Raw genomic sequence first — 20924 nt, 5'->3', positions numbered from 1 at the left:
AATGACATATTTTTGCCCGGCATTCATAATCTCAGGCTATTTATAGATGCGGGAAAATAAAAATACTGCTGATAAACAAGTATAGTGGGAGGTCCAATATAATATCACGCGACTGTTGAGTAACCTCATTCATAGTGCATGCTACCACAGCGGGGTTGAATTTGATATGTCTGGGAAACGTTCTTTTGTTCTCAACAGATAGCGGCGATCTTAATTATTCACGGGTGCTAACAATGCAATAGTAGAAGTTTGTTTATATTCACAGTTCTCAATTAATAAAACGTTGAACATGAGTTCATCAATAACTACAGGTATACTATAGACAATAACAGAAATGCTTAATAATCGTTATAACCGAATGCAAAAAACTACTAAATGTAACAAGGAATATGTTTTTAAAAGGAAGTTGGCGTAAATGCTGACTTTGAAATAAAGTTTTAAATTTACAAACCTTTAACATAAAGAATGAATGCTGGCTTCAAAATGCTGGGATTTTTTAAAAAATTTGGTTAATTTTTAACCATATTAATTTGAAGTGATGAAAAGTACACTTAAGCGTATAATGCGCTTAAAAAATTCACTTTCAATACTTCATAAAGTGTATTATTTGTATGACTGAAAATGCACTTAAGTGTATTAATGCACTTAAAAATCACTTTTAATACTGTAAGGTGTATTATTTGTATGACGGGGAATGCCCTCAAGTGTATTAATGCGTTTAAAAAAAATCACTTTCAATTTTGTAAGGTGTATTATTTGTATAAGTGGAAATGCACTCAAGTGTATAAATGTGCTTACAAAAATTCACTTTGAATGCTCAATGAAATGGGTTTTTTGTATGACTGGAAATGCACTCAAGTGTATTAATGCGCTTTAAAAAATCACTTTGAATACTCCATGAAGTGTATTATTGTATGAGTTTAAATAAACTCAAGTGTATTGATGACCTTGAAAGATTTCTTTAGTTACTGATAAGTGTATTATTTGTATGACTGGAAATGCACTCAAGTGTATTAATGCGCTTAAAAAATTCGCTTCTAATTCTGTAATGTGTTAAAATGCACTCAAGTGTATAAATGCGCTTGAAAATAAACTTAAGCGCATTTATTAACATAATAGACGCACTTAAGTGTATTATTTCGTGGAAAAAAATACACTTATGTGTATAAACATACTAGTAAAGTTGTTTTTTTTAACAGAATAAAATGCATTAAATGCGCATTTAGTACACTTTTTCGAGAAGGGGGATATAGCAATATAAGGAAATATAGAGAAAACTGACCCGCCCCCTGGCGGCCATGTTTTTTCACAAATCTGGACCATTTTCGAACTCGTCCGAGAGATCATTGAAACCAATGTTTTGACCAAGTTTCAAGATGATTGGGCAATAATTGTTACTTCTAGAGTGTTCACAATGTTTCTCTTTAGCCATATAAGGAATACTGCCCCGCCCCCTGGCGGCCATTTTTTCAATGGACCGGAACCATTTTTGAACTCAACCAACATATCATTTAGACAAACATTTTGACAAAGTTACATGAAGATTGGGCATCAAATGTGACTTCTACAGTGTTCAAAAGGTTTTTCTTTTTTTGACCTAGTGGCCTAGTTTTTGACCCAGCATGACCCAGTTACAAACTCAGTCGAGGTATCAATAGGACAAATGTTCTAACCAAGTTTCATGAAGATCAGACAATAAATGTGGCCTTTGGAGTGTTCACAAGGCAAAATGTTGACGACGCACGACGGACGATGGACAAAAAGCGATCACAAAAGTTCACCATGAGCACGTTGTGCTCTGGTGAGCTAAAAAGGACAATAATTATTACATACGAAACGAATGGTTATGGTTCTTTTGCATTGTTCTCTCTTCATGGACATGTATACATCCATGAAATGTAAAATAATTTGTGAGATATTCCCAATGTTCTACACAAACGTGAGTCCGGTATCCCAATAATATCCTCAAAAACGAGACTCCAACTCCTGTTTTTGTGTCAAGCAAGTATGTCAGACCACCTTTAAAACAATCCTTGAATTAGAAAAAATTCCCTTTATTGAATTGTTTGTTTCTCTAGATCAGAATTTCTGAATTTAAGCGCAACAGAAAATGCAACGCTCATAATTCTGCTTGAATCATTCAACGAAAACAAAATCAGAAATTTATTTTGATTAATATTTTGGCATTTTCCATTGCATAGTGTTGACATTTTCTGGAAAAGTTGATGTGTTTAAAACTTTGATTTATTAAATTATTCTTCAAGAACACCATATCATGTCAGTTTTTGTAATATGGTTAAAAGGCAAATATTTATGATATTTTGTTTAAATTTATGCCAGAAAACATTTTATGTGGCTCATTTTACCGATTTAAGTGTTCGACAGATTCCATGCGGCGAGTTTACATGAAAAGGGCCTTTATAAGTTGCAACTCCCAGCGACCCAGAGGGTCAGTGGCTGGGAGTTGGATTATTGCAACTAGGCCTTAAAGCAAACAAATACATCTATGTATTCAGTATTTCCAATCATGAAATTATAAAACATCTTACACATATTTAACAAATATTATCTAGATACATAATTATCATTAACTGTTTTAGTTCTATGTATTTCATTGAAAGAATGTCAACCGCCATGAAAACAAGGGCTGTTTGTAAAACATGCATGCCCCCCATATGGGCTGTCAGTTGTAGTGGCAGCCATTATGTGAATGCGTTTTTGTCGATTTGACCTTGACCTTTGACCTAATATAAGTTATCATCCGGAAACCATTGTACTATTTCGAGTCACTGTGACCTTGACCTTTGACCTAGTGACCTGAAAATCAACAGGGGTCATCTGTCAGTCATGATCAAGGGGGGAGTGAGAGGGGGGTATAATGTGGGGTGTGGTAATTTATTAGATGTTTAAAAAAATAGGGGGGGGGGCAGGAGGGGTAGGGGGGTAGAGGGGAGTGAGAGGGGGGTATAATGTGGGGTGTGGCAATTTATAACATGTTTAAAGAAAAAAAAAATTGGGGGGGGGGGGTGCTGGGGGGGGTAGGGGGGTTGGGGTGTGAGGGGGGTATAATGTGGGGTGTGGTAATTTATAAGATGTTTATAAAAAAAAAAATGGGGGGGTGGGGGGGTAAGGGGGTGGGGGTGAAAGGGGGGTATAATGTTGGGTGTGGTAATTAATTTGGTGTTAAAAAAAATTGGGGGGGGGGGGGTGAGGGCTAGGGGGGAATGAGAGGGGGGTTTAATGTGGGGTGTGGTAATTTATAAGATGTTTAAAAAAATGGGGGGTGGGTGGTGGGGGGGGGGTAGGGGGGAGTGAGAGGGGGGTAAAATGTGGGTGTGTGGTAATTTATAAGATGTTTAAAATAAAAATAATTTATTTTTTTTGGCAGGGGTGGGGAGTGGGGGGATAGGGGGGTGGGGGGGGGTGAGAGGGGGGTACGTGAGATGTGGTAATTAATAAGATGTTTAAAAAAATGAGGGGTGGGGGGTAGGGGTAGGGGGGAGTGAGAAGGGGGTATAATGTGGTGTGTGGTAATTTATAAGATGTTTAAAAAAAATGGGGGGGGGGGGGGGTTTGGGGGTGGGGGGGGGTAGGAGGGAGTCAGAGGGGGTTATAATGTGGTGTGTGGTAATTAGATTGTTTTGAAACAAAAATGGGGGGTTTTTTTTGGGGGGGGGTGGGGTGGGAGGGGGGGTAGGGATATGGGGGGTGAGAGGGGGGGTATAATGTGGGGTGTGGTAATTTATTTCATGTTTTCAAAAAAAAATTGGGGGGAGGGGGGTTAGGGGGTAGGGGGGAGTGAGAGGGGGGTATAATGTGGTAATTTATTAGATGTTTAAAAAAAAATTGGGGGGGGGTGGGGGGGGTAGGGGGGAGTGAAAGGGGGTGTAATGTGGGGTGTGGTAATTAATTAGATTAAAATAATGGAGGGGGGTAGGGGTGAGTGAGAGCATGGTTCAAACAGAAATCTCAAACCTAAATTCAAGCACTTTTCAAGGCCAAATTTTCATTTTCAAGGCCGAGCACCGTACGTTAGTTTCCTTTAAAAACTGCATTTTCAAACCAGATTTACATAGTAAATATCATTTTTTTATTTGCTCAAACACATTACACTTATTCCACAATAACTCAGTTATTACATAGAAATACAGGTTATCCATCCTTAACACAATGAGTGTCACATATGTACAGTACAGCCAACGCGGCTCAAACATAATCCGCGGCTACGCCACGGCCAGATTATTAGTACGCGGCCGCCGAATCGTGTGTTCACGCGGCGTATCGCCGTGGCAATCGGCATCGATCTGCGCAACGACGCAGAGTCTGTATTAAGGTTACATTACACTAAATCATTGTGTATCCCTCCGTGGTCCATTCGAAAGTAGTGCCTATTTCTAAAGAGTTCCTTTTCTCTTCTTGAATATAAGCCATTTAACAATGTGAGACATGTCTTTTGTGGTTATTTGTAATATCCTGTATGTGTCTGGAGTACTTTGATGCCTTGGATTGGAAGCTAACTTAAAAGATGAACTTTTGAGGGTGTGTTTTCTATTGTGTGGGGCTTTTGTCGAAATTAGGATTCCGAAACGCGTTTTTCTACGGTGGGTTCATTCGACAGCGATTTACTTTCTTAGAAGTTGCGAGACGGTATGTTTTTGATTGCAATTATTGGAAGATGACAGATCCATCTTTAAAATGATACCAGGTTCGGAAAAATTGATACGTCGGAAAGGCAAGAAAAATGCTGTGAAAGTTGTCAGTTTTATAATGGGACCCTATGGGAATCAGAATTAGTGTAATATAACCTTTAAAAAGCGCATTTACTGCAATGTCAAGGTCACTTGGATTCGTCTGCAAGCGAGACAAGTAGAAAATGAATTTTAATGAATGTTTTGATGATTTGGGTGCTAAAATAGATGAGAGATGTCAATATTTTGGTCCAAATGGATGTTTTAGGTGGTTTTGGACTGTTCCGGATGGGTGGGGGACCTGGTATGGACAAGTAAGGGTAACATTTCCAACAAATCTTAAATGTAAATATTATTATGTCCCTAGATTGAAGTTTCAGGTGGAGAGCTAGATGAAAAATATGCCAAATTACATGCATGCAGCCCATTTATGCCATTTTTCTCTTTGTTTGTAGGCCTGACCGTTTGTCCTTGAGCCGTCGATGGTCAACAATCCGCTAGCTGTCTTGCTCTGACTGGTGCACTGGACATGATTTCAATGTGAGTCATCATACTGATTGTTTAATTAACACATGAATTTCAGTTTGTTCGTTAAAGTACTAACTTAGCTGTGTATTTACAGTGGACGTAGTGGTGCGCAGCAGGTGGTAGACTAGGTATTTCCATAAATACACTATGTTTACAGAATTGCGGCCAGTGGAGCAACATAGCTGATGAGTTAATAGCACTATTTCTTCAGACAAATAACTTTATTTTCAACCTATAAAGCATATTTAGCCATAGGTGGGGCCATTTAGCTGTAAGATCTGGCTTTTGTTCTGTTAAGCCCTTAGAGTAATGAATTTCAGAGTGAAGACCATAGCGCCTTTTCCTAGTCAAGTATCGGGCAGCTGTATGTCTTTTCAGAAATGCACATGTCTTCTTAAGCATGTCATTGTGTTTGCTTTTAATAAGATAGGCAATAAACTCATAACCTTTAGACAAATGAGCATCTGTAAATTCAGATTTCACTATTTCAGAGTTAGCCAGACCATGATTGAGCTTAAGGATTGTGCTGCGGATGCAGCCTGTGCAGTTCCGGGAGAAAGTCACTGTCTTGGGCAATGCGGTCTGGTATCAGGTAAGCACTATTGAAAGCCTCACACTTTTGGGGGGTCTGAAGCCTTGTGCTGTCAATGCGATCTGGTTCAAGTACAATCAGAATGCATTTTCAAAGCAGTACTTCATCAGATATGGTTATCTAAAGCTTACAGTTCGCGGGCAGATATGACTTCGATTTGTTCTTGCTAGCAGAACCCCTACAGGCCAAACTATGCGTTAAGCACTATTTTCCACAGCAACCCTTGCAGACAGAAAAACAATACTTACAATTACTTCTGGCATTTAATTTCTAATTTCCTTTATATCTCTTTTTTTCTGTTTGTTTGCCCTTTTTAACTCTGACATGCCATCTTGCTCACATTGATGGAGCATACCTGTTTTTGTTTAGAGCCAAGTCCCCAGCTGCTCGAGTTTGCCGTGTCGATAATGAGAAAGCCATGGCATGATGTCTCCTCTATGTGTTTCCTTATCTCAGTGTTGAACATAATTGCCAGTTTCAGGGGCCTAAACATTTTATTTTATTAAAGGTCTGGATGATCCTTGCCTGACTGCGGGTTTGTGTACACCTCAATCCGACTCTGTGTCCTGAACAGAGGCCGCAGTGGTGCAGCGCTTGTGGACGTTCCATCAACATCCTGAAAGGTCAACACTACACCCAGCTGGGAAAATTGATCCTGATAGTCATCCCCAGGTAGTGGAATGAATGTACACTGAACTACAGAGGAATCACACCCAAATGACTTTCCTGCCACGACATTAGTGTGGCCACTCGCGTAGGAATTCCTTAGCAAACGTGCTCTTTTGCATGGTGACTGTGGGCATTTTTGCAAAACTTACGCTTTCAACACTGGATTTTAAAGAGAATACTTAATAAAATGTCGCTAACAGGACTTATTTATATGAGAGAGACTATCTGGATGCGCATTAAGTGTCACTTTGTGTCGTAAGCTGTTGAAGGAGCGCTTTGCGCCTTTTTAAGTGTTAATTTTGGGTAGCCGGCTTGTATCGGCTTGAAAGCTGCAAATTATGCCTCTCATCATAATAGCATTAATTTTTGTAATTGCAATGTGTATGTTTAGATTGTAAGTGAAGCTTTTAATAATAATTTTCTTAAAAAACATGATTTTATATGCTGTCAGTGAGTTTTTTATTGAAAAAAATGCTTAAAATTAAAAAAAAGTCTCCTATTTCATCAAGAAAAGTACACTGATTCACAATCAATACATTTATTTGGGCCTTTTGCTGATATATTGGTGAATTTCGCATGCAATGATACCAGTTTTTGCCATAAAAGTTACACGTAACAATAATTGGAGACACAAAATCAGCTGTCGTCACCTAGACTAAAAATCATGCATTCCGACTTGACTGCGGCCAATTTAGTCACCGCTTTAAATGGCCATTTTAAGGCCTTTACCCCCATCCGAATGCACTGAAATTGCATATTCATTGTGGAAATAGTTGAAATCTCATGTGGAGAAAGTTTGAAAAAGATGGGACAAAGTTGAGTTCCCTTAAAGGTTACATTACACTAAATCATTGTGTATCCCTCCGTGGTCCATTCGAAAGTAGTGCCTATTGCTAAAGAGTTCCTTTTCTCTTCTTGAATATAAGCCATTTAACAATGTGAGACATGTCTTTTGTGGTTATTTGTAATATCCTGTATGTGTCTGGAGTACTTTGATTCCTTGGATTGGAAGCTAACTTAAAAGATGAACTTTTGAGGGTGTGTTTTCTATTGTGTGGGGCTTTTGTCGAAATTAGGATTCCGAAACGCGTTTTTCTACGGTGGGTTCATTCGACAGCGATTTACTTTCTTAGAAGTTGCGAGACGGTATGTTTTTGATTGCAATTATTGGAAGATGACAGATCCATCTTTAAAATGATACCAGGTTCGGAAAAATTGATACGTCGGAAAGGCAAGAAAAATGCTGTGAAAGTTGTCAGTTTTATAATGGGACCCTATGGGAATCAGAATTAGTGTAATATAACCTTAACCTCACGTAATTTCGCGGAGTAAATCCGCCGCATACGTACGCGGCAGATCGAGTGAAAAGATTTCCACCCACATGTACATACATGTATGTGAAGCGTAGAATTAATTACGCGCAACTGTTAATGTTTCGTTCGATTATCATTATTAAATTTGTAATCCGAAACACACTTTCGAATTTTAATGCTAACGCGACCTTTGGCAAATTCTAGCGTCAAATAAACAGTGCTAAAATATCCTTTGTTTCATAAAAAGCGCGCGAAAATTATGCAGACATGTAGAACGTCGTTTGGAAAGTTTGGGTGTATTTTATGTTGTATAAAAACATGAACATCACGTCAAGCGTAAATCGCGTGTTCAGTTGAAAAAAAGCACCGATTAGACGTTATTTCATCATCTCTATAAATAGTAACACATGCCAAAATGTATTTGATACTTAAGGAAATATCGAGAATGTTTGTGTATCATAAATATTTACCAGCATTTGCTTTAAAACTGGAATATACAGAATTACCGGGTAATTAGTAGCGATATTAACTGTATAATATGAACAAAATAAAACGTGTTTACATACACATATTCAAACAATAGTTATAATAAGCTGATAATTAACAAAACAACAAATACGTCGTCACCGTCTTGATTATTGATGTTGCTTCAAGCTGCTAATTTTCTTAGCTTAAATATAATAGCAAAATCAACATGCAATTAATTCATAAATCAACCATATGCTGGAGCCTTGACCACTTGTATGTGCGAAAACATAATTACGTGACAGTGTTTATGTGTGAAATACATACACTACGGGCGGGAAACAAACTTAATTGGCCAGACACATTAACTATGCTTACATGTATATGCTAAGACAATCCGCGCACAATACATTTATTATGATTTTAATTATTATTATAATTGTTCTTTCAAAATTTGTAAACTACATGTAACTAAAAAATTGAAGATTTTTTATTTCATGATGCGCATCGATTCGGCATCATGTCGCGGATCGCGGCATGCCTCGGCGGACAGATGCGAAGTTTCGCGGCGAAATGCGACTTGCCGCCGCATACTGACGCGGCTTCAACGACTGAAGCGGCATCGACTCGTTTCGCCTTGCCGCCGCGGATCGCGAAATACGTTTGTTCCGCATTGGCTGTACTGTATTTACATTTAAAAGTTATTACAAACAAACACATTGTCTCTTTCTATGCTCACATCAAACAGACTAGTTCATTACATTTGAACAGCAGTCAGTTACTATAACATTTTGTCTTTAACAGAATTGATTTCCTTTTCCAGTTCTTCCAGCTCTCTCCTCTTATTCAGTTAACCACCCTGGTTTGAAACTACACTTCCCCATCCCTGCGTTTTCACTCGCAAAAATTGATCACAATGAAGAACCTCTGACGTAGTACACATAATCTGTGACGTGTACACATAACGTTTCGTACTAAATAGTGTACGAAACTTATATTTCGTATTCAACTTTTTTTGCGCGAAGGAATTTATGATAAATTTTCATAATATTTCCCTTAAGAACGATTTAAGTAAAATAATAAAAGCGATGATAAAAGTAATTTTGAGCATAAATAAACATTTTCAAGGCTTTTTTACATGAAATAAGCACTTTTCAAGCACTTTTTCAAGGCCAACCTTTGTTCAAGGGCTTTTCAAGCCTTGGACTCGTTTTCAAGCACTTTTCAAGCCCTGTGCGAACCCTGGAGAGGGGGGTATAATGTAGGGTGTGGTTATTTATTAGATGTTTAAAAAATAAAAAATTGGGGGGGGGGGGGTTGGTGGGTGAGAGGGGGTATAATGTGGTGTGTGGTAATTTATTAGATGATGTTTAAAAAAAAATTGGGAGGGGGTGAGGTTGGGGGGGGAAGGGATTTTGGTAGGGGCTTGGGGTATTTTTTGGGTGGAATCCATTGTGGTATTGAGGTAAGTGTTGTTTTGTCAAAGTACCGTAATTACTCTATGTTTTCGGACACTCTAAGTTTTCGGACACCCCCTTTTTTTGGCAAAAATAATTATTTTTCGTGACTCTTAATTTTCGGACACACGAGTTTCGTCCATAATTAATGTCTCTAAGTTTTTGGACAGTATATTTTACAGCGCTATTTTACAAAATTTCGGTCCTGTTTTCGATATCTAATGACACTTTGATCATAGGGTTTTACAACAAAATTTACATCATAAAACATGGCAGGTGTATGCCTGAGGGCAACGCACCATTACATTTGCGTTATTTGGGTAAATAACCTTGTAAACCAGTATTGAACAATGGTTTCACCTGATAGCATAAGCGTTTTGACAATTATCAGGGGTAGTGCCAATTAACAGTTCAATTATCTACCGCAATGGAACTACTCATCATCAATAAAATAACTGTAACAAATACTAAACGCTTCAAAGTGTGAAGCACCCTATTGCAAGTTTTACGAACAATTGAAGGTGTTAAACAACAGCTATCGGAAATGAAATGATCGGTACATCAAATGCTCATCTTTGAACTCGTTGTTCAAAGTACAACCATGTAGTAACTTTCTGTCAAATGAATTAAGCATTTTATATTATTTAAAATAAGCGCGTGCTATTACCGGTAGTCGTTGATACAATTGACGCTATTTTCGGACACTTCAATTTTCGACTCTAAGTTTTCTGACACCTATATTTTGTGAATATTTTTCGTATCTAAGTTTTCGGACACGAACAAAAATAATTATTTTTAAGTGTCCGAAAACATAGAGCAATTACGGTAATAATAAAATGTGATCATAAAAAATAACAAATGATCTCACACTGACATGATAAATATCCTCTATTTATTCAACATGAAATTTAAACTTATTGCATTTGTTTCCCCTGTATATAAGAAAGATATAATAATGTATTACCTCCCCTGTCCTACGTATATTTATATTTATCAACAAAATTAAACATTAACACAATATTTAATACACAAAATATAAAAAAAATCTCATATTCTGATAATATTTTTACTGATTCACTTTATTTTACTCAAAGGATGATGTTTCATTGGACTGATAATTATAGATTTAGGATTACAGACCAGTTGCTTCAGTTATATTGTTCAGAGTTCACCCTGTTGGCCGCGTATGCGTTCTTGAGTTATCATCCAAAAACCATTTTACTATTTCGGGTCACCGTGACCTTGACCTTTGACCTAGTGACCTCAAAATCAATAGGGGTCATCTGCGAGTCATGATCAATGTACCTATGAAGTTTCATGATCCTAGGCCCAAGCGTTCTTGAGTTATCATCCGGAAACCACCTGGTGGACGGACCGACATACCGACAGACCGACCGACATGAGCAAAGCAATATACCCCCTCTTCTTTGAAGGGTGGCATAATTATGTTGAATTTAGAGTGTATTAAACATTATTCATCTATGTTATAATCATTTTGAGTGGTGGGTAATTTTCGCAAAGATTTTTCATCAAATATATCTTATGATGTATGACCATGAATCATAGTTAAAACAAGAGGCCCGCTTTCGGAGATGTATGCTCCGCCCCAAACAGGGCTTCGAACAAGTGACCCGAATTTTAATAGAGTTATCTTCTGTCCAAGGCCAATTCACATGTGAAGTATCAATTTGTTGACAAGATATTGATCGGAAACAAACTGGTCTACCGACAGACTAACCAAAAGACTGACCAACATCCACCAAAATAATATACCCCGTCTTCTTCAAAGGGGGGGGGGAGGAGGCTTATAATAATTATCCTTTGGTCTTTAAAGCAGGGGTGTTCCAGAAGTTCGTGGATTTTCGCTATAACTTTCATTCGGTAACATAAATTGCATGATAAGAATATTTCGTCCTTTCCGAATCTACTCTCCAAATATCATGGAAATAAATAAATCAATAAAGATATAACAGATATTTAAACATGTGAATAATGCGCACAACGACGCACACATAACGTTTCTGTTCAACGTCAATGACGTTATGAAGTTAACAACTGTCAAATTTGTTCAACATATTATACATAATCACTTCCAACGTGAATGTGCTTTATGTGTCGGGAAATCCACTTGTCAAAAGTGGCTCTATACCAGTCAGTGTCAAAAGACGACACATACGATTCTCTGTGCTGCAACTGTAAGTTCCTGTTAACTTGCACAGCAAATACCGCTTTACTGTGATTTCACTTCCAGGAAGACTCCGACGTCCATAGAGGCCAAATCCGGGCTGTAAGGAGGATGATTGAGGCGTGAAAACTGATTACATCTATATCTCAAGTTGCGTTGACTGAGTCCTATGCGCTGGTGCATTATCGTGGTGTTGTTTGACATCAATCGTAGGTCTTTTTTTCCTAAGGGCATTCATTAAATCCCGGCAAAGTACATGCAGTAGGCAAATTTAAGAATTTTAAGTTTAATGTAATTTTTTAAATTGTAATTATTTTATTTTCTGTTTTGAATACAAATAATTTTTAGAAATAACACAATTGTAAAAATAACAATACATAATAATAATTCATTAAATATGAATTAAATAACGAAATTTTCATTACCATTTGATAATAGGTAGCATTTATTGTCTGACCATCGGGAACCTGGTGGATGAGCATCATTACCCATCTTTCCATGAAGCTAAACATGTTTTCCACCAGACTTCATAACCCGGGCTTTCTTCGGCGGAGGACTTGCTGCTGTTTTCCACACTAAGGGTTGTGCTTTCGTTGCCGGATCATATGGCCATAACCAGGTCTCATCAAGTGTGAAGATATGGTCCAAAAATTGCTCTCCTTCTTCATGGTATCTTCTCAAAAACTCTTCGGAGCACTTAACGTGTTTCACTCGTTCTTCATCAGAGAGAAGTTTTGGAACCCATAGACCACTAACCTTGCGCATTTTGAAATCCTCTGTTAGTATTGTGCAATCCGTTCAAGACCCAATTCCAAGCTCTTCGGCGATATATCGCACTGTTAAATGCCTGTTTTAATAAAATCTCTTACTTTGTCCGTGATGGTTTGTTCAACGTGCGTCGGCCTACCACTTCGAGTATCATCTTCTATCGATTCGAGACCCTTTCTTAATCCCTCGTGCCATTTGAATATCAACGATCTTGAACAGTTTAATTGTTTTGACTTTTCAACTTCTTAAATCGTTTTGGTCGGTGTGTAGCCCAATGAGTGACAAAACTTAATCACGGTGCTTAGTTCAACGTTTTCAAGTGACGTCATGATTTCGTTACGTTAACTACTGTTGTTTTTACCTTCGCGGTGTTACAGCTGAGAATGATGTTAACAACTTTGAATATTCAACTTAAGTGTGACGTAGCTATGTGACGTCACATGATATTTGCCGCCAGTGATCGGGATAAAGGTGCGCAGTGCGTTCTTTTCTCATTAAAACGAAAAACTGTGCATCATTTCAGTAATTCAATGCGCACCATTACGCAATGCGATGCCCAGTGCATAAATCTTATATAAGATAAACTACTCTAACACAAATTCTTTGTTTGCTCTAACTCTGCTTATGAGATTGTTCATGAAAAAATTGAGGTAGATCGAACCCCGCGTCGTCGCAGTAATGTTTGTTAAAAGTTGTTGTCGTCATGAAAACTCATCGATTAACAACGTGAAACGCCTTATTTGAACTGACGCAATTTAATTTAATCATAATTTTAAACTTCGCTATTGCTTTATTTTGATAATTTAATCCAAAGTAAATGTTAGCAAGTGTTTTTTTAATGGAAGTGTAAACAACCAGTCAGTAAAAGCTTTCCGAAAATTTGCGCTCTGAGTAAATTGACAGTTTGATGTCATCAAAGGAAAGCCGCTTCATGTCTGAAGCAATAAAGTGAAAAATTTATCGCCAACAAAATTGGCTTCCTTTGTCTAGCAATCAACATGCCAAACCAATCGTGTGTTTGTTCCTAAGTGTGTATTCCAGAGTTTAGTTACAGGTCCTACTAGACTCTTCACAAGGTCATTGTAGCACGACCTGATTTGTTCCTCAATGGCAATCGTCCAATTCTATAAGAGAACGTGCATAGCTCCGACTTCCAATCTTTTGCAGAGAAAGGAGGTGGAGTTTAACGGTTAATTGAGCAAGTGTTTTACGCAAGCTGAGTTACGATTTGCCGAAATTACTAGGCCCTAAGATTGAAACGACAAATACATTTATCAATGATTTTCCGAGATAAACCGATTAGTTCCAAATTACAAACTTTCTGTACAGTTCCTAACTATGGCGGACGCCCGTGTTTACAAAATTCATAAACACATATATCGTAAATAATGGCAGTGTTTTATTGGATTATTTATACTATTATCAAATTGCAAGGTAATACTATTTTTATCTACTATAAATATCGGGTTTGTTAAATATATAATTAACATGTTAAACAATATAGTTGTGTCACAGATTCGGAAATAAATTTGATGGGTTCGCAATTTTACTAACGCTGATTTTCCTATTGTCTGTAATTTTTTCACGAAAAAAAATCTTGAGAAGTGCCCAATCATTTTTGCAAAGTGCCCATTCAACTTTGAAAACGCCCATTGTTTTTTATCTATGGGGCAGTAGTCCCATCAGAGAAAAAAATATCCCCATCTCGTTTGCCATAAATTCTTTTTATCAACGACACATAAACCAAATTTAATAAATGCGCATAACGCACATACTTATAATAAAATATACGCGGGCGAAGCATGTCATAACCGAGGTCTCTATGGCAACGCGTTTCAATCGCGCTATATGGAATTCATGCATTGTTGGGTTAAATAGACCCTTTCAGTTATTGACGGTTTTTAATTATCTCCCTTGTGTGATGACATTCGAGAATTATCGAGTGTATCGATTGTAAACGAGAACAGAGATCTTGTTTGAAAATGTTTTTTGTCAACGATGTAAATGGACTGAACATATGCACGAAAAGGTTTGTACTTGTTAATAATGTATTGTTTTCTAATGAAATTTTGATATTCGGTTTATACTGCTGATAAAGCAGCAGTGGTATTGTTCATCAGAGAACGTGATTGGAAGACTTAATACTGAAAATCCCACAAAACAAAACAACTATAAGCCGTATTCTTTCTTATAGTAAGACTTTTATAAATGATGTTTCAAAAATAATGAAACATACATTTATTTGATCACAATTATAAGTGGTAGGGATATTGTTGTTATTCATTAGCGATCGAATGTGTAAGAGGTGCATTTAATAAATTGTAAAACAAAGCCATAAAAAGCGGAATACATAACAATTGTTAAATTGTATCATTTTCTTTTCCATTGAATGAATTTTCGTTTTGTTTCCATTGAATGACAATATTAATAATTTTAAGCATACAAATAAAAAAGTGGTGTGGATAGTGTTATTTTTCATCAGCGATCGAAAGTGCATTTCAATTATAAAACAAAGCCCTAACAGGCGGTTTGCATTACAAGTTTTCTAATGATGTGGTGATTTTCTCTCCCATTGAATGGATTTTCGTTTCATTCACATTGAATGACAATATTAACAAAATAACTCTGTGAAAATTCATCCGACCAGAACCCACTGATAATATGCACATCTCCTCCTGCTAGTGAATTAAGCTTCCCATAAAGTTTCATTGAATTCTGGTCATAAGTTGCTGAGAAATAGCCCGGAAAAAAATTAAGCACGGACGGACAGACAGAGAGACAGACAGACGCACACATGGACGGGCGAAGCGGCGACTATATGCTTCCCCCAAAATAAATTTTGGGGCAGCATAATAAATTTTAGCATACATACGGAAAAAAACTCTGCATATTATGCAAATTGAACTGTCTTTGCATGTATATTGAAATATCTTTACTAGTGATAAAGAGTGATTAAAATCTAGCATTTTATGATCAATAAATCTATATATTTAATTTATTTAACGCAAGTATTGTTTACCCTATTGTGATTGCTTGTTTTCGTGATATTGTTTCGTACACTGCAATAACGGACTTTAAATCTATACACGTAATAGCGGAGTTAACATTTGTCTGTACCCGTTAAATACCTCAATTGCGTAGCAGTTACATTCCACAATATGTTAAATGTATTTATGGTTATTAAACATTGTATTGTTATGATTAAACTGGCTAATATATAATTATACACTAGTTCCTGTAAATCCATTTCCAATATCTTCATTTTGTTTTAATGTTAAAATATTTTAGTGAAGCATCTGTTCAGTATTTTGGCTTTAAAATTTGGCTAAAATGACTGCTTAATATTCCAAGGGGGGATGACATGGGGGGTATCATAAATTGTGTTTAATTACCAGACAGTAGGCTGCAACATGTGGTTTATGCAGGGACCCAAGCATAGGTCCCTGGGTTTATGACACCTTGTTGTCTTTGTAATTGTCTAGACAGTATCCGATCATAACGAGATAATCGGGTTGTGATGAACAAAGGTGCAATAAAACACCGGGATAAACAAGCTGCAACAAAGAGTGTCAACATTGGTGTGAAGAACTAATTCAAACAATTACATTAATCAAGAGAATTTATTTTATGTGTAACAAGGTAAGTTTTTAGACAAATAAAGGTTCAAATTAGGTACAATATGTTGCGTACATAAAATCGATCTATTTTTTGTGTGTTTTCAGCATTATTTGTTTTCGTTCGTCAAATTTAATGTACAGTATTCTGAAATGAGTTCAATTTATGAGAATTTTTAACCAAACAATGGTCGCGAAGAAGTGTCAAGTATGAAGATTTTTGTCGTAACCACATACCGAGCTCTTGCATTGTGTTCTACTCCCGAGTTCGTTGTTAGTAAAAACAAATAATAACAACAATATCATCGTCTCAAAAATGCATTTCCTTGCATGCAAATGTTTTATTCAGACATAACTAGAACAATTTTATTTGATCTCTATTATCTTATGCATGCTAAATATCATGAAAAACAATGATTTTGTCAACCTTCCATATAGCCTCTTATATGGATTCCACCTCGTTTTGCCAACCAGTGGGCGGAGTCTAAACTTTGCAGTTGGAGTGAATTGACACTTTAATTCCCAATTTTCAATGGTAAAGGTCATGTTCCAAAGTGGTGAAAAGCACTCAAATCATATGCCAATTATCAATACCATTAAAATATAAACGCTCGGCGCTTTTTTCAATATTTGGCATTTTAATAAAATATTTACGTTTAAAGTTTAGTGGTAACAGTATGGGATTTGTCTTAATTGCGTCACACAGGGTTATTGAACGGAATGTTTAATGTATTTTCACGCTCTAACGTACTAAAATGAAATATGCGAAAAGCGATAGCTTTAATAGGCGTCAATATAATAACAAATAAAATATTTGTGCAATGTACGCATAAATAGTGCAAGAAACATTGATATTATCAGCGACACTGTTCAATTTTCTCTCTGGCGGATTTTGTATCATCTTATTACGTCACATCTCGCTAAGGGACACAACACGTACACTAGTAAATGAGAATAACTGAAAGGGTCTATATAAAGTCTGTGATAATAAGTTTGTATAATATGTAAATTTCGTTGACTTTTGCCAACAAACTAATGAGGAATGAAGAAAATCTACGAACTTCTGCAACACCCATCGTATAAGATATGCTGCTTTAAAAAAAAGTTTATCATCTGTAAACATCAAAGTAATCGATTGTGTTGATATTGTCAATCCGCCATCCTGTAAGTTGTTTTCTTGAATTGTGGGTTAGGATTGGCTAATACAATTTCAAAATGTTCATTTTAATAGCCTTAAAACTGGAGGTTTATTTCTTGTGAAAAAAATGTCAGCATACAATAAAGCATGAAAAATACTCATAAATAAACAAGTATATGCTTTTTAGAAACACTATTTGAACAACTATAAAAGAGGAAATATTTTATAACAACATATCAATGTATGATTACAAATAATATTGACCTGTTGATGTCGCTTTTTATCAGAAAAAAAAACAATGGTTACTGTTTGAAAACTTTGTAATCAACGAACTGCATCTTGTGTCAAAGTTATATCAAGGGATTCCACACCACCTCTATACCACGCCTCAAAAGAACCCAATACTCAACAAGAAAATAGCATGTATACACGTGAATCTTTTTGTTTAGATCCAGTCAAGTTATTTTGCTCCTTTTGACTTTTTCTGAAAAATGTCTGACACTTTTTTCAGCCTTCAAGTAGTTTATATATGGCAAATTATTTTAGATAGTCAACTTGTCAATCGGCAAAACAATACATGTTTTAACGAGATTATAAATAAATATAAATTTTAGAAAAATAACATCAATATTTTCTAACCTTTAACATTTTCCTTTTCACCTGTTGCAACCTAGCCTTCACTTGGTTAAGCTGCCTTTGAACCAGCCCCGTTTGACCAAGTTTGGTCATCTGAAAAAATATCCATGTAGTTCTGTGAGTAAAAAGAATAAACCCTTTGTATTCTACATGAAGAGGCAAATTAACATTACAACAATTTTCCAATTTTTACTTGCTAATATTCACAATCAAGTTTTTTATATAATTTAAATAAAAATTATGTTCATTTCTTTCATAGCCTTCATATGTTCTCTTTTACAGAAACTTTGAAAAGGCAACTACTTGGATGATGCAAAAAATGTTTGTAATTATAATATATTTAAAACATTAATAATTGGAGTGAAGTAGATCTTGATGGAAACTTGCACCCAGTCAGTCACTTTAAATATAACAACAGGCAAATATTTGCTGACTTTGCTAAACAAAAAGATACTTCAAAGGAAAAGTTTTGTGTTATACTGTTAATGCTTGGAAATCAAATTCAAACGTGTTTATATTATATGACCAAGTGCTATTGTTTTCCACGAACACAAAAAGTATATTTTTCCCCATAAAGTATTCTGAAAATGGTGTGGCACTTCTTTCTTGTTTGATCTTACAACATACATTTATCTGTAAGTCTTTCTGTGGTGCACAACACTGTTGAAGGCTGGACAAAAAAAAGTTCTTTAATTATATCCAGATAATAAAAAATACATGTTTAAGTGTTCACTGTGAACTAAACCTTGAAGCAACCAACATAATTGTTTCAAACACATTAAATGGCTTGCATGTTTACTTGTGCTCATTTATTATGATATCAAAAGTATGCACAAGAAAGTCATGTGCCACTCTCAAAAATATACTTTTACTATATTCCTATAAGAAATTTTTTATGCGAGCGACATATTTTTGAAAGCGACAAGTTGGCTTTATATGATAATCATTTTGGAAAAATTATTTTGAAATCTCATTATGCAAACAAAGTTATGAGCCGACCATGAAATGCCCCCTCAACACTGCCACCAACCAGCCCACACAAACATGGATAGGGATAACAATATGTCACATGTACATCTGCCAATCTCATGGCGGGGCAAAACAAAAACTACTGACAGTACGGATTCAGTATCCTCCCCTTCAAATCACATAAGCAGGGGTAAAATGCATAATAAGTTTGTTGTTTAAACAAACAGAGATCAGATATTTTTCCCTACTTCTGAAATTTGATTGTCTTACCCTCCGCAGCTGTCCATGTACTCTTTTCAAGTCTGCTTTTACATTTCTAAGCTGATTTTTCAGCACCAATACGTGCATTCGACTTAATCCAGATTTCTGTAAAATAGCATGACTGGATTAATGTCAGTGTCCAAATTTCAACCAAATATTTTAAAGTAATGTTTACCAAATGGTAACTGGCAAAAGGTGCCTTGACCAGATTATTAAAAAAACATGTATTTCTCCACGTTTTTGAATTATAAAATGTGTTTGATTAAAACTAGCTTCTTTCTGCTAAGGGAAATCATAATTATGTGGGAAATACAAAAAAAAATAAACAATGAAATATGAATAAGTGGTTTGCCTATTAATAACTATATATGCATAGGATGATTTTACCATGAATTATTTGACTTACAACATTTTTAACTGATTTATGTTTAGATATGCCCATGTTATTTTTTCACAAATACACATCTCATCAGGACCTTTGATACAGGGTGGTCATCAGAAACTGATCGCTGATCAAATTTAATAAATCACATTTCGTTTTGACGTATAATTTATAGAAAGAAAAGTTAAAGTGATTATTATCCAGTTTCTTATTCAAGGATAATAATCACTTTAACATAATAGAAATGTATTTCAATTAGAATTTTACTTATACAACCAATAAATAAATAATATGTTCATTAAAATGTGGTTAACTTTGGATCAATTTCATTTATATTTAAGTAAGAAAATTCAGTTCCTTATTCGGCTTCAATAAGGAATAAGGAACTGGTTCCCTTTTCCTTATTTAGCCTCGAATTAGGAACTGGATTATAAATAAAAACAAACATGTTTAAATGTACAAAAAAAAATTTTTTTATCACAAACATGTAAAATAATAGTATATGATTTAGGTTTTGTTGTTGTGAAGTTAGTATTCGAATTAGAAAATATCGGTTCGGTTTAAACAATGCAAGCGCGAAGAAGAAACATGAATATGTAACGTAATACATTAAGTAAATGTATTTGAGTTATTTTGTTTTGAATTACTTCAGAAATGTTTGCATTATTGTTCTTTAAAACCCTATAACAAATATGTTACGCGTGAATAAGGAATAAGAAACAGTTCCGTATTCCTTATTCGAATAAGGAATAAGGGACTAGGAAAAAGGAACAAACTTATAACCCATAAAAAACTACTTATCAAAATGTTTATTTGAATTAAAAATCAAAATGTGGGGACTGTGACGTCAGTCATATTCATTATTTTGAGGTAGAGCAGTGTTAGATATTTCTTGACTTGTATCGTATCTGAGATATAGCCCTAAAAAGTTACGTCGTACAAAAAAACAGCAAGACTATTGCCAAGAAATATATGTCCCTACCGGCTCCACCATTGGCATACTTTTTTTATTTGTTGCCAAAGCAACCAAAATTTTTGACGTAGGAACAAAATGAAATGACGTGTATAATGTCCATATTGCCATCTATCTATATTTCAAGTTTCATGAAAAAATATTAAGATTTTTTAAAGTTATTGCAGGATACAGAAAAGTGTGACAGACAGACAGACTCACAGACAGACAGACACACAAAGCGCAAACCATAAGTCCCCTCCGGTGAAACCGGTAGGTGACAAAAAAAGGACAATAACTCTTATAT

At 35.7% G+C, this 20924-nt stretch overlaps 1 protein-coding gene and 1 long non-coding RNA gene across 51 annotated transcripts in view; one reads left to right on the top strand and one right to left on the bottom strand.

The window, feature by feature from the left end:
• The window catches only part of LOC127873833 (uncharacterized), a 433898-nt gene that overhangs the window by 266907 nt on the left and 146067 nt on the right, over positions 1–20924 (bottom strand). For all 50 annotated transcript variants that reach the window (XM_052417848.1, XM_052417841.1, XM_052417850.1 and 47 more), the window contains exons 15-16: positions 19293–19388; positions 18057–18146 (exon numbers count right to left, since the gene is read on the bottom strand). In XM_052417848.1, the coding sequence (XP_052273808.1) occupies positions 18057–18146; positions 19293–19388 (186 nt within the window). The remainder of the gene's footprint in view (positions 1–18056; positions 18147–19292; positions 19389–20924) is intronic.
• LOC127873838 (uncharacterized) lies at positions 4832–6927 on the top strand. Its single transcript, XR_008046406.1, has 4 exons — positions 4832–5002; positions 5144–5228; positions 5708–5808; positions 6317–6927. It is a non-coding gene; the product is annotated as an uncharacterized LOC127873838 (long non-coding RNA).

The sequence above is a fragment of the Dreissena polymorpha genome, chromosome 3, assembly GCF_020536995.1.
Source record: "Dreissena polymorpha isolate Duluth1 chromosome 3, UMN_Dpol_1.0, whole genome shotgun sequence".
NCBI lineage: Eukaryota > Metazoa > Mollusca > Bivalvia > Myida > Dreissenidae > Dreissena > Dreissena polymorpha.
This window is presented reverse-complemented; position numbering and strand designations above follow the sequence as displayed.